Source organism: Carassius auratus, linkage group LG28B, assembly GCF_003368295.1.
Source record: "Carassius auratus strain Wakin linkage group LG28B, ASM336829v1, whole genome shotgun sequence".
NCBI lineage: Eukaryota > Metazoa > Chordata > Actinopteri > Cypriniformes > Cyprinidae > Carassius > Carassius auratus.
The window spans coordinates 9794209-9808661 of record NC_039293.1 but is presented as its reverse complement, the minus strand read 5'-3'; the positions used below and the strand labels follow the sequence as shown (position 1 = coordinate 9808661).

Genomic DNA, 14453 nt, shown 5'->3' with positions numbered 1-14453 from the left:
CTCTCTTCACTGAGCTCCTGCTTTCTGAAACACACACCTGAGGATCAGCATCATTCAGTGCTCTCTGTGTGTGTGTGTGTGTGTGTGTGTGTGTGTGTACCGCTGAGTGTGGGCTCTCTGATCTGCAGTGAGATTCTCCTGACGGCTGCGGCTGGATTCCTGCGTCTCACCGTCACACCGCAGCATGAGCTCCAGCCTAAACACCCACACACACACACACACACACACACACACACACACACAGAGAGAATCAGATTAGAATCAGGACCATATTGAACATAACTGGTTAACAGAGCATTATTTTCAGCTTTATATTTGGTATATAGTCGTCATCTGTAAATGACTTCTGTGTATTTTTTTGCAGTTTTTTTTTTCATAGATTTTCTCTGAGTGACATAAGTCCCTAATTTAATAAATAAATAAATAAATAACTACAGACTTTTACATGCATAAAAGAAACTTTTTTAGTGCCTTCGAGAAACTATTCACATGCACATAGGAATGTTTTGCATGTTTACGCATTAGTGTCTAGTTTTATATAACCTTCTTCCTTTGTGTATCCCTGCCATCTTACTATGATCAATGGAAGCATGGATGAGCATGAATGAACAGAGATGTGGACTGGACTGAACACCTCCTCTGTGACGCAGGAGATGCCATGACACGAAGCAGCCTGATGGCATGACTTACTAAGGGAATATAAAAAGCCTGGTACTGTAAAAGTGTTTAAGACTGGGCTTTCATTGGGGCAGTGTGTCATATGTCTCTTGATTGCGTGCTCTGTGGTGACCCAGAAACCACACTGTGAACTGAGCTGATGGCACAGTGTGCACGCTCCTATACGCTCACTTTACTGCCTTCTTCTGCGCTCATACAAGTCTGCAGATTCGTTATTTCTGCAAAGATCCTCAAATTATGTAATACGGTGCTCAGAATATAGTGTCAAGAAACCCAAAATGCAAATGCAAATGGGAAAAAAAAATTCAATCTTGTTTTTTTTTTTTTTTTTTTTTTACGTATGAATGATTCTCATTTTTTTTTTCACTATTTTTGATTAGTCAACTTGAAAATGTAACTACAAGATGATTCAAGTCACTTTGTCTTTCCTAAACCTTCTAGTTACAGAAAACTATTCAAGCACACCACACATGAAGCTATAATCATGATGTAAACGTTACACAAAGCACTTGTTAAATATCTTCGCAGAAAAGATGCATGAATTACAGCTACATATTGTACAAACCTGTCTTTCTACAAATTATGTGTTCAGAAATAATACAAGAAAAATCTCAAAAGTCAAGGTAATTCAAATTCAAAATTCAAGATTCTTATTAACTAGAAATGTTGTGTAAAAACAATGCACATTAGCTTTCAGCCTGATGCAAACATGAAGTAACAGTAGTTCGTTACAGGTTTTCATTCGATTGTCCTGCTTTTCCTCTGTTTTTTTCTGTGTAAACATGGCTGTGTTTGACTGTTGTGCTTGTGTCTCCTCAGTGTCTCATGTATGAAACGACTCTAGAAACACACCGCTCAAGTTTTTTACAGTTTATTTGTCTGGATTCACAGATGAATAGAAAGTTCAACAGAACAGCATTTATTTGAACCCCTTTTGTTCTAAATGTATTTCCTCACTTTTGACCAGTCTAATGTGTCCTTGTTGAAGAACAGAATTATTTGAAACCATGCAGACCCTAATCTTTTGAGCGGTAGTGAATCTGGTCTGGATTGATTAATACACTGATGATTATACGTTATTAACACAGAGATGGTTCTCGTTACTCACTGGACGGGGCGACACGCGGGGGGCTGCTGCTCACAAACGGACCCCAACCTCTGACGTTATACGCACTGACCCGCACGTAATACTGCACACCCTACACACACACACACACACGAGTCAGAAACATCCCATCTGTACATCAGACAGTGCTGAGTTTGTTTGTGTCTTACAGTCTGGAGTCCTGTGATGCTGAACTCTGGGCTCCTGGTGTCTGTGATGAATCCAGTGCCACTCAGAGGATGAAAACAGGACGAAGAGCTCCACTCAACTGCACACACACACACACAGGGGTGAGTGCTGACATCATCAGTCACATGACTGCGGTCGCATGAAGACACCTCACCTCTGTATCGAGTGATGAGGCCGTGTGTCTGACCGGTGGGTTCAGAGACTCGTACACACACACAGCTGTTACTCATCACCAGCAGGACGGCTCCGGCTGGCGGCCCGGGCGGAGCTAAGAGAGAGAGAGAGAGAGACCCGTGTGATGAGTCACATGACATCTGTGTGTGTGTGTGTGTGTGTTCGTACCGGTCGTCTGGAATCTGTCCCTCATGCGACGGTACAGTTCCCAACGCCGCGTCCACAAATCTACATTCTTCTGCACGTCTGTCTGTGACTGAAGCTCCGCCTTCACTCTCAGCAGAAGCTCCGCCCTCCACTCCTCCTGCTTCTGCTCGGCCAATGACACCAGCTCGTCCAGCTTCAGCGACCAATCAGAGGTCGAGCTCACTGCGGCAGGACGGCGAGAGGCATTTATACGTCATCAACCCACTGAAGGATGAAATCTGATGTAATTCTCTTCTTTTTTACATTTGATTTTCTCACAAATCCCATGATTGGTGTTTTCTGGATTCTTGGTTGATTTTAATAATCCAAATATCTAATCGACTAAACTTAAATAGAGAGTAAACTTAAATAAAACTTTAACAGTTTGACTTATTACAGTTAAAAACAAAAATGTCCTATAATTATTTACTCAAATTACATTAAATTTTATTTATTAGTCAGAAAACATGTCTAATCAACTGATTTAAAACAATTAAAATTTAATAGTAATCATTATTAATTATCATTTATTAGATTTTTTTATTACAATTTATTTAATAATTTAACAATAATCCTTTCTGGTTTCTTTCACAATTTCTTTTTTCATATCTAACAATGTATGAGTAATCATGATTATAAAATAATTATAGTATGTTAAATGAAACATTTCAATCCACAACATTTAAACGATGATTTCTTGAACCTACAATGTGTCTGTGCTCAAAGCTTGTTTCTATAAAGTAGAAAAAACAGTTCAAGCTTTACAAGGACAGTCTGCTTCTAACTCACAGTTTTATATTGAAAGCATTGGTCACTGGTGATTCAAGTTTTGAGTGGTGGGTTTATTGGGTTTATTCTGCATCACGTTTATCCTATGTGTGTGTGTGTGTGTGTGTTTGTGTGTGTCACTCACAGGTGGGGTTGTGTTTGCCTCCGGCCTTCACCAGCACCTGCAGCAGTGGTGCATTATGGGTAAGAGCGGCCACGTCCAGCGGCACCAGGCCCAGTTCACTGACGCTGTTCACCTGTGCTTCTGTAACTCGCTCTCTGGATAACAGATGCTGGACCGCAAGGGTGTCTTCATTCTCCAGAGCATCCCACAGACACGAGTACTGAACACACACACACACACACACACACAGTCATGTAGACAGCAGGACACTCTCTCTCTCTCTCTCTCTCTCTCTCTCTCTCTCTCTCTCTCTCTCTCTCTCTCTCTCTCTCTCTCTCTCTCTCTCTCTCTCTCTCTCTCTCTCTATATATATATATATATATATATATATATATATATATATATATATATATATATATATATATATTTATATATTCAGCTTTGCTGAACCTGTATAAAATGATTATTAAATGTGTTCATGCATCTGCAGAAAAACGGTACTCTTTGTGTGATATAGATGAAGTTTACTAGGACTACATTAAATTATATACATTTAAAAAGCATATAGAAGCATATTTGCTGTCTAGAGTTTAGAAGTTTAGAGATTTAACAGACTAATAAATCAGTGTGTGTGGTTTGGTGATAGACGACTTGATAACATCAGAGTATTACTATCAGGCCGCTAGCCAGCTATGAGGTCAATCTTTCATGTTTGAAAATAACATTTGTTCTCTGATTGACTGATTTGCTGCTAAACACCTCATATGAATATCTGCATTTATTATATTCCAGAATGATTCTCGTCCGTGGTGTGAAATGATGGAGACGCTGCTGAAGTGAACCAGTCTTCAGAGAGTCAAATCAAACTCTCAAATCTAAATCTAAAAAGGCAGCAGCTATTTACACTAAGTAGAAACAGCAATAGATTCTATTTATACTGTGTTTAAATAGCAGGATTTCTGCTATTTATAATACGTATTACAAATAGTGGCTATTATCTGCACCTCAGTAGGACAATATAAAACAGTATGCAATAATAACTTATTGAGTGTAAAGTTGTGCTTTTCTGATGTGATTTGAAATTTGAAAAGGGAGAAAAAAGTTCGCCAAAAGGCAGATTCGAACCCGAGTCAATCACATCAAAAGATGTAAGACACACGTTTGACCTTCTGCACCACTGAAACCAACAGTTAGGACGAAAATAACACTAATATTTCCAACGAAAATAACACGTTTGGTGTGAAGTTCCTGTTAATAGTCACTCCGATCAAAAAAGTCCATGACATTTGGTAAGGAAAATGATCAGCTTTATAATGATTATAAATTAAAATTATAACAGCAATATGTATGGTTGCATGAATAATAAACAACTGATTAAATTATTAACAAACTTTAATGCAATAATTAGGATATGATCTAAAAAATAGCATCCCTCCAAAAACAACTAAATTTCTCCATTTCATCTACATGTCTCTTCTCAGGTGTTAGTGTATATAATTAGTTGTATTTCTAGGGGTTATTATTATTATAGCACAATTCTATTATAGAAACCCCCTGGACGTCACTAATATTGAAAGCCTGGCTACGGCCATCATTACAGCAACACTTACCATATTATCAATGACGATGCTGTATATCGCATATATCTGGCTCGACCTGAGCGGGAAATGAAATCATCCGTGGTTGTGCACACCACATGAGCAAAGCTGTTTTTAGGAGTCTAACTCGCAAACGCAGACCACCGATTGGTCAAACCTGCTCTTCTGACTGTTTGGTATATGTATATACATATATATATATAATGTGTGTGCGTGTGTCTGTGTGTGTGTGTGTGTGTGTGTATTTTTACCTCTGCTGGTCCTCTGCTCAGCCGCCTCCTCCAATCAGACGGCTCCGCCTCACTGGGGGAAGCCCCGCCCTTCAGTTTGAGTGACAGGCTCCTATAGATGCGCTTGGGTGAGACAGGGCCGAGGGAACGCCTCCTTTGGGGCGGAGCCATCACGACATAACTACTGACAGAACATAGGATCCTTCATCATCATCATCATCATCATCATCAGGTGATCACACAAACACACAGCCCGCCTCTCACTGTGCATACTATCCATCCTAAATGATATGTGATATTAAAAACATCAACACTATTCCGGGCAGATGGAGGATAGTTCGCACATTGGGAAGCAGTTGTTCACAGGGGATCTGCTGCACTTTCTCACGAGTATCTGATTAAACGTGTATCTGATCATTTCTGCAAACATCTCGATGATTCTCATCTTCCTCTTTCATTCACACGCTTCCTGCTTTATATCGCCGTTGAGTTGAACATATTTCCTCATCACATCTCACACAAACACACCAAACTGAAGAACAGGACCGGTGTCCTGACACCAGCATCACACACTCAAACACACACATCATCATCTTTACAACGAGTTTGTGTGAGAGTCATCTTAACGGTTTATTCCCGTTTTCTCCTCTCACATGTGAAACATTGTGAAGCCAAACGTTCCGTTGACGCGCTTTATAAACGATGTTGTTCACATGAGAACATTATAACATTTAAACTACAGTGTTTGTGGCGTCCTCGACAGAATAAAGCTTTATCTGAACATCGATCAAAGTTTGATATGGTTTTTTCCATCCTATCGCGGTTATTCACATAAACAATGAAAATATTACCTACCAAAGCCTACAAATTAACCGACTAACCACATAGTGGGAAAACACAACTATGGGTTTATTTATCTATCAGATGATATTATTCATCAGAGTTTTGGATCAGGTATCATACATCGGAATGAGAGATGAAGAGTTTTACCGTGGATGATTCGGGTTATTCTCCGTCAATCTCCTCCGAAGTTCCCTCCAGTCGCGCAGAATATCATCAATTAAAACTTGGTGTTATAAATCACGGTCTAATTTTGTCGAAACGCATCTATTCCCGTCATTAAGACGGACGATATTAATGACGCGGATGGAGAGGATGTGCGCGAGCTCACTCCGTGTCTCTCAGCGCGCGCGCGCACGCGAAGGATGTGTTTACTCTATCTTGCACACGCAACTAGGACGTGCGATTATGGCTATAGGCTACTAAAAGACTTTTATAGTTAGGATTAAATTAATTCGGTTCATTTGGTTAATTACACACACACAAAAAAAACATTACAGACTAAAGCGCTCATTATTCCACACAGATCTGCTCAGACGTGACGTGTGTTTTGCATGTTGTCATTTACATGAAGGTGGCGTGGGATCTGGCAGCCGCCCAGGCGGAATAATTTACTGTTTTTAAGCAGATAGGCTACTTATAAAATGGTAAAGTGGATGCAGTTCTAGCAGAAATTGGTTATTTGTTCCATAGATCCGCAACAGTGAAGACTCAATCACTTCAGACCTGTTTGGTTTGTGAATGGAGATTGCTTTTGGGAGATTTGATGGGGCTTGATTGTGTAGGGATTCAAAAAACTAAGGTTAAAGTTTTAAAAACAGTTCTAAATTTGATTGGTAACCAGTTTACAGCAAGATAATGTGCGCAGTGTGTTTGGACCGTCTGCCTAGTTTAAATAAGACAAAATAAACAGTGAATATTGTGTTCAAACTGCTTTACAGAGAGTAGAGGTTACTGGTTAAACTGTACATCTAGACTAGTGGGAGAAAGTTTGAGAGCCTGATCTCTATTGTTAAAGCTGTCCTCTGAGGAAGTGTTTTGTGTCTCGTCTCAAGTGTTTGTCACCATGACAGTGTTAAACGTTCACTGTGGCTTCTGCAGACAGGTCGTCTCATCTCATCTCTCACCACACAAGCTAAAAATGACAATAAACTTTGTCTCCCACGCACAGTCAAACCCGCAGAGATTCCAGTGCCCACACACTCCTCCAGCTGCATTGTTTCTGCTGAAACTGTTTCTTACTTCACTTCATCTGCACAGGAGCGATGATGCTGTGGAGCTTTGTGAATAATGAAATAATTAATAAAACAACCTGTGACCTGCGGTAGAAACAGGAATTGGAACAACAGTCCCGCAGGCCGGACACATCTAGGCCTATTTATGAAGCCACATCAACACTCATGATGAGAAATGACTTGTTAAAACATGAACAGGAAGTGGTTTTACTGCTGAGCCGAGTTAGCGGCCATGCGCGTCTTAGCTGTAGTTGCTATGGAGATAAAACAGTGACCGCCGTTGCTAAACCACACTAAACTAAACCGTCTGATACTCACAGAAAGCATGTCAGAATGTCACTTGTTTCTCTCGCAGATAATGCATGATGGCTACATGTCACAGTCATTAATGTAATCCATTTGATAAGATTATAAAGATCATTGCACACTGAGTCTGAAATGTTCACAAGTGTTTCTTCGTATTCGTCATCTGAAAAAGTCGTCACGCACAGAGACCTTGCACACTAAAGGAGTTTCTCAATGTCCAGGATATTTCCTTGGCAGGACTGGTCAACAAACCGCTTAATTAGATCACTTATTATCCCAGTTTTGTCTTAATGTACAGCAGTCAGTATGACTTGTATGAAATGGTTTCATGTTTGTCTAATGTCTGTTATCCTTCACACTTTTTTCTTACGCACTTGAGCTAGCATTTCTGCTTTCTAACTGGGCACTGCTGTTCTTTCTCCATTGTATTCCTCCCATTTCCCTTACTGTGCCCCATACTAATGTGTTTCTTCTGCAACTGATTTACAAATTCTGCATTGAGTTTTGAACATATTATTACTCAATATTTTTTCAGTATAATATATATTTTTTCCACTGATGTTACTCCTAGTGTTAATTGCTTGACTAAACACGTTTGTCCACTGGGACTACTTTCTTTCTTTTTGATCCAATTCTTTTATGAGTGAATTCTTCAGTGGTGTTACATATTATATTAATCCGTCCAAATTTCTTCAATAAAGTTTTTCTTCCTGCAACTTTCTATCGCTTGCATTGCAAGATTGGATGACCAATAATTTCCTATTAAATTCGGATTAGACAGCGATGTTACTTATTGGACCAAAAAACACTACACAGAATCTAGTAGACTATGGTTTGTAACTAGACGGATGTACTGTTACTTCCTCTACAGTCAGAAATCTGGGTGTTATATTAGACAGCAACTTGTCTTTTGAAAACAATATTTCCAATGTTACATAAACTGCATTCTTCCATCTTAGAAACATTGCCAAGCTATGAAACATGTTATCTGTTTCTGATGCAGAAAAGCTAGTTCATGCATTCATGACCTCTAGACTGGACTATTGTAATGCACTTCTAGGTGGTTGTCCTGCTTCGTCAATAAACAAGCTACAGGTCGTCCAAAATGCAGCAGCTAGAGTCCTTACCAGGTCAAGAAAATATGATCATATTACTCCAATTTTACAGTCTCTGCACTGGCTACCTATTAAGTTCCGTATCAGTTACAAATTATCATTACTTACCTATAAGGCCCTGAATGGTTTAGCTCCTGCGTACCTAACTAGCCTTCTTCCACGCTACAACCCATCACGCACCCTAAGGTCACAAAACGCTGGACTTTTGGTAGTTCCTAGGATAGCAAAGTCCACTAAAGGAGGTAGAGCTTTCTCACATTTGTCTCCCAAACTCTGGAATAGCCTTCCTGATAATGTCCGGGGTTCAGACACCGGGAGAGGACTCATCCATGCCACTGACACAGAAGGTCAAATACTCTGTTCAGGGTTCCTTGTACAATGGATCCAGCCATTTTGAAATCCAGTGACGGCCTTGACAGCTGGTCGTTGAACCACCATCAGTTGTGGTGTCCAGTTGTGCTGAAGCTCGTCTCTGTTTGAGAGCTCAGCTAAAGGGATGAGGGACCACTTGTTCTCCCCTGAGAAACCTTCATTCACCATTAGCCCTATTAAAGGAAACCCTGTCCTGTTTACAGAAGGACTATTAAGTGTTTGGCCCATCTCTTCTCTTTCAGCCATATCATGTTGGTTTGACTCAACAGCGCCCTCTACTCTTTAAACCATGATATATCCATAGGCCTGCTCTCTCCTCTTTCTGTGTCTGTTTCTGTCAGTTTGTTTTACATTTTATTCGATTCTGTTTTGTTTAGTCATAACTTGCATAATATTTTCCCCTCCAACCCCTAGTTGCTAATACAGCTCATTGTGTTTCTTCTCAGATATTTCCAGTTCCTGGAAGCTGAAAACATCCCAGTTGTTGCATGGCCAGCAGACTCACTGGACATGTTTGGGATGCTCTGGATCAATGTATACGACTGTGTGTCCCAGTTCCTGACAATATCCAGCCACTTCACACAGCCATTGAATAATGATGTAAATATGTTGATAAACTATTAATTGTTCATAAGGACATTAATCAATCATATATTTACAATGAAAAATTATTCCACAAAAATAGAGTTTGTTAGATGATGGTTTTATTTGCATGTTCTTAACATGTTTACAGATATAGTAAGTAATTCAATCATTTAAATAATTAAGGAGTAGCAGACATTAGTTATTCAACTTGATTGTATTCTGACAGTGGGAAGAAATAATAACACTCAGTTTGTCTTGCATGATTAGTTATTGTGTGTTTAAGCTGTCATTGAATTCCTGTAAAAAAAATTAAATCATTTTTATTGCTCTTTGCCGTCTAAATTAATTAAAATGCATTGGAAAATAAATGAACAATTTGCTGATGATGCTGTAAGGTGAGTGCATTAAGAAAGTGCTTCAAAATATCCAGATGAAATGAAATATGAGCGAGAGAGAGAATATGAACATGGTCGCACTGCTGTTTGGTGCTTCGCCAGGATTCTCTCGTCCTGTTGGAGAAACAGTGAAACATTAAACTCATATCTCAAGTTTACTTGGTAACAGAGCAATAGACGAATCATACCAGCAGGTTCTTCAGTAGAAGCGACACTGGCAGTCAATGATTCAGTAGTTGTCTCCTGTTGTCCTGGAAAACCACATTAATAATGTTTAGATTCTAAGCATTATGATGCACATCACAATTGAATTAATGCTTTCAGTTTGCCTACCCCATGCGATGATAACTGGTTCTTTCATACTCTTGTGGGACACAAAACAATCATATTCTGCTTCTTCATCCTTGTTGATTTCCACACTCTTCTTCAGCTGGTAGGATCCATCATGGTTTGGTCTGATTCCTGTGGATTCAACCTCATTTTCGGGCAGAGGTGAGCGATATTTCCTAATGGTCATCATCCCGTCTCTGGGGTAGAATCCGGTGGCCGTACAGATGAGTTTCAATTTGGTTTTGGTGGATTTCCTTGCAAAAACATGAACTTCTGGGGGAGCTGGAAACACAGGAATCAGTTTAGCAATTAGTGCCGTCTTCGGCAGTGCATCAAACATAATTAATCTACTCACAGCCCTTTTTGAGCTCCTCATCTTCATAGTCTCTGAATTTGTTGAGCCAGTCCACACACTCTTTCTCCAGGTATCCTTTGGTGTACTGGTTTAGGATGGGCACATTATCCCACTTCCTCTTGGTTGGTAGAGCTGCATCAACTGAGGTGACCCACTGAGATGCTTCAACATCAAAAGACATAAAGTCCTCTCCATCATAGGCGTACTCACTACTGCCTTTAGAAAACTTCACTTCATCTCCCTGCTTCTCAACTTCACAACCGTGTCTCCACTGAAGAACATGAAGATCTGAAACAGACAAAATATCAAAATGGCTGTGAGAAGATGCTAATATAAATGGTCCGATCATCTGTATATGCTGGTTAAACTGTATGAACGATCCTCACCTGATTCATTGTGTCTCATGCGTTTCATCAGAATGTCGATATTCACATTAAACCACTGCTCTTTGCTCTTTCTTGACTGGGTTCCCTTTTCCCAGTAATCCTCCTGCATTTTCTCCTTCATCCAGGTCTGTTTGGGAATCTTCTTCTGTTCTTCACTATTGTAATAGTCGATCTGTCTGTCATCTAGGAGACCCATAGCAGTGAATTCATAGATGCCCGGCAGATTGACAGGTTTGGACAAACCTGTGTAAATGTAATACAGCGAGTGTTTCTCTGCAATAAAGAGAAATAAAATATGAATGCAAAACTATTCACTAGTTTAAAGACAAGTAAAGTGAAGGAGAAAGCAGTGACAGATTTTTTTCTCAATTTTGTAACACATTATACCTGATTGAAATTTCCCAAACCATTGCTCTGAACTAAGAAAAAAATATTTCTCTGACCTCGCATGGAATTCCTTTGCAGAACAAAAAAATTCATCCTAAATTTTCATTTTATGTAATCCATAATCCAAATTGCATACCAGGGAAAGTTGTGGACAGATAACCCACTGATTTCACTTAAAGTCTAATTCCTGATTAAATTAATGTTGCATTGCTTTAGCATTGTTTACAGCTTCAGATCTAATAGTACTATAAAATCAGATTTAAATAACTTAAAAATCACTGTGCACAGAAAGTTTTCAATTCAAAGAGCTCAGACCTCAAGAATCAGCATGCATTGCAGCATTAAGGATGTTGTTGGCTGTCACCATTGTAGAGAACCATATTGCTGATTCTGGATGTTTGTGGTCTTTGCATTACTTCACATGAAAACATTTTGTTCACAAAATGATCTGTAAAGCCTTCATGTTTGCTGATATTCACAGTGATGCTCAAACACACTAAAGCCGTAAAAATCAGAAATTAAACTTCAAATAAGATTGATGAATAACCTGCCCACATCTGTTTTATTCATCTATTTATTTTATTTTTTTGGTTTTGCTGGCTAAGCTAAATGTGTTTTTAACGAACACTCATCATCCAATCATCCAGCATACAACACCATTAAATCAAGGGTCAAGAGCACAACAGAAGCACACATTGGTGTCCGTGTCCATGATGGTGATTTCAAATAAAACCATATAACAGCTAAATCTCTGTTAATTCTCAATAAGAACTTCTCTAGAAGTCTGACACAAATAAAGTCAATCTGCCTAATAATGGTAAGCTGGTAAAAATGTTTAATCAGATCTTGAGAGATTTAAAGTCTTCTATATTTCAGCTGATGTCATCTTCTTCTGTGTCTGAAGTCAGTTGTAGTTCTTGTGTTTCTCTTTCCTTTTGTGATTCCGCTTGATAAAGGCAGCTGTTCATCATTAATGCTCAATCGTCACATAATTTTCTCCATTTGTAGATTTACTAGACTTCTCTACATTTCTGTAGACTAGAGCAGCGGTTTCAACTCCAGTCCCACTGTGGATAGTTTATATGTTTCTCTCATCACTTTCTCTCAGACATTCGTTCTGTTTGAGCCTAAGTGTCATGCGAAGTGCAGCCCAGACTGCAATAGAGTGTTGGCCCAGATCCGGCCCGAATGGATTTCATGTCAGCCGGATGTGGGCCGGATCTGGGCCAACACTCTATTGCAGTCTGGGACATCAGCAGATATTGACCATGATTCCAGTTCTAACCGAGCATGTATATTCCATTCAAATGCCATTAAAGTGTGAAAGACAATAATTTTAATTGTCTTTATTTACAGAGGTATAAGTCACACTTCTCTAGTAAGTTTCGTCTGTGTGAAGACGCTACTTCCTTTATTTCCCAGGACATGTCCTCTTTTCGGACCTAAAAAAATAAATAAAATGCCAATCCGGCTTTTGCTTTATACAGTTGGCATTGATTGTGTGCGTGTGTTTGTATCTGGACTCTTTCATAATCATAAAAAACATCTGCAATGCTTTTACTGGTTAGTTTATGTGGTTATATATATATACATACATATATATATATAAATATATATATATATATATATATATATATATATATATATATATATATATATATATATATATATATATATATATATATATAGGCTGGAACGTTTTCTCTGTAGCCTATATATGTATATATAGGAATAATTGATGATGGGCCGCTGAATTTGAAATAATGCACACCCGAGGTGGTGATACGGTGATGACGCGAAGCGGAGTGGCCGTTACACCTCGGAGTCAATTATTCCGCTTCTACTACGGTTACCACACCTCAAGACATCGATCCAATGATTTATTTAAAGGGATTCTTCCGCATCTCATCCAATTCCTCTTTTGCTAGTACCAAAACGTCATTTTAAAGCTGGTAGCCTACTGGATGCTTGAGCCGTTGATAGTATTCTAATGCAGTTAATAATGTAGTGATTAGAAAGAGAGCGAGAGCGAAAGAGACACACACGAAGAGAGAGCGATAGAGAGAGAGAGAAAGAGAAAGAGAAAGATAGCGCCTAATTAACACAAGCTCTCTCTTTCTCTTTCTCTCTCTCACCTCTGTGCGTCTCTAAACACTCTTCTACTGCAATGTCTGTAAAGAGCACTGTCTAGTGAGAAATGTCATGTGTAGCCTTTAAGTCGCTTCACTATACAGGCTAACACCTTTTTCTGCGTGACCGTTATTACTGTTAACTATGCGAAGTGATATGGAACTGTAATGCGGTCAACTGCCTGGAACTACGTTCGCCGTTGGTTTTTTCAGAATATACTTGCACACCTCAGAACGTTCGTCAGCCAATCAGATTCAAACATTAAATGGACACGTAATATATATATATATATATATATATATATATATATATATATATATATATATATATATATATATATATATATATATATATATTTGCATGCATTTATTCTCAAACTTAATTATTTTCGTTTTAATGACGTTTTAAATCTCGTTACTTTCAGTTACGTTATTCTCTGTCGAATGCACAAACTTTAAATCCTTGAACGTTACCTGCTTGAAGAATAGGAGGAGTGCCATAGATAAGACACACACAAAGCAGAGCAAAGATCTTCGTCGCCACACTCGTTCCCATGACTGAAAGCCTTTAGATGTGTAAAGCTGACTGATTCCTAGCTTTTCAATCACAGAAAGCGAAAACTCTCAGCAAGAGAAAACTAACCACATAAAAAATAACGGATGATGTTTTAACCAATGAGAAAACAATACGATGATTTCATGTATATCTGGGAGGAACTGGAGAGTCATTAATCACACTAAGTGTTTATATTCAGTGTTCAAATAATAAATACATATTTACACATTAAACAGTTCTTTCACAAATTTAGTAGGTTAGATGTTGCCAGCAATATGACCAACAATTAACGTTCAATTAATAGTTAAAAAAAAGTTATTAATGATAATATTAAAATTAATGAATAAATCTTCTACCAAGTTGTAAGTTTTGTTAGTTGGGTCATTTTATTTGTTCTCAAAATGTGTATT

The 14453-nt window shown here is 38.7% G+C and overlaps 3 protein-coding genes across 5 annotated transcripts in view; 1 reads left to right on the top strand and 2 right to left on the bottom strand.

Moving 5' to 3' along the window:
• Positions 1–6320, bottom strand: part of LOC113067361 (ankyrin repeat and fibronectin type-III domain-containing protein 1) — a 14443-nt gene extending 8123 nt beyond the window's left edge. The window contains exons 1-9 of one of the 3 annotated variants that reach the window (XM_026239722.1): positions 6043–6320; positions 5074–5236; positions 3246–3444; positions 2315–2515; positions 2127–2240; positions 1954–2051; positions 1787–1877; positions 101–196; positions 1–24 (exon numbers count right to left, since the gene is read on the bottom strand). The exon at positions 1–24 is cut by the window's left edge and continues 64 nt beyond it. In XM_026239722.1, coding sequence (XP_026095507.1) covers positions 1–24; positions 101–196; positions 1787–1877; positions 1954–2051; positions 2127–2240; positions 2315–2515; positions 3246–3444; positions 5074–5223 — 973 coding nt within the window. In that variant the 5' untranslated portion in view covers positions 5224–5236; positions 6043–6320. The remainder of the gene's footprint in view (positions 25–100; positions 197–1786; positions 1878–1953; positions 2052–2126; positions 2241–2314; positions 2516–3245; positions 3445–5073; positions 5237–6042) is intronic. The other 2 variants (XM_026239720.1, XM_026239721.1) reach the window with 2 other exon arrangements.
• The window catches only part of LOC113067602 (zinc finger protein 239-like), a 262749-nt gene that overhangs the window by 150930 nt on the left and 97366 nt on the right, over positions 1–14453 (top strand). The window lies entirely within an intron of this gene.
• LOC113067431 (H-2 class I histocompatibility antigen, Q10 alpha chain-like) lies at positions 9608–14113 on the bottom strand. The gene is made up of 6 exons (XM_026239840.1): positions 13962–14113; positions 10972–11244; positions 10586–10873; positions 10234–10512; positions 10089–10151; positions 9608–10014 (listed from the first exon to the last, which is right to left on the bottom strand). The coding sequence occupies exons 1-6, from the start codon at positions 14041–14043 to the stop codon at positions 9923–9925; spliced, it is 1077 nt and encodes a 358-aa protein (XP_026095625.1). The 5' UTR covers positions 14044–14113; the 3' UTR covers positions 9608–9922.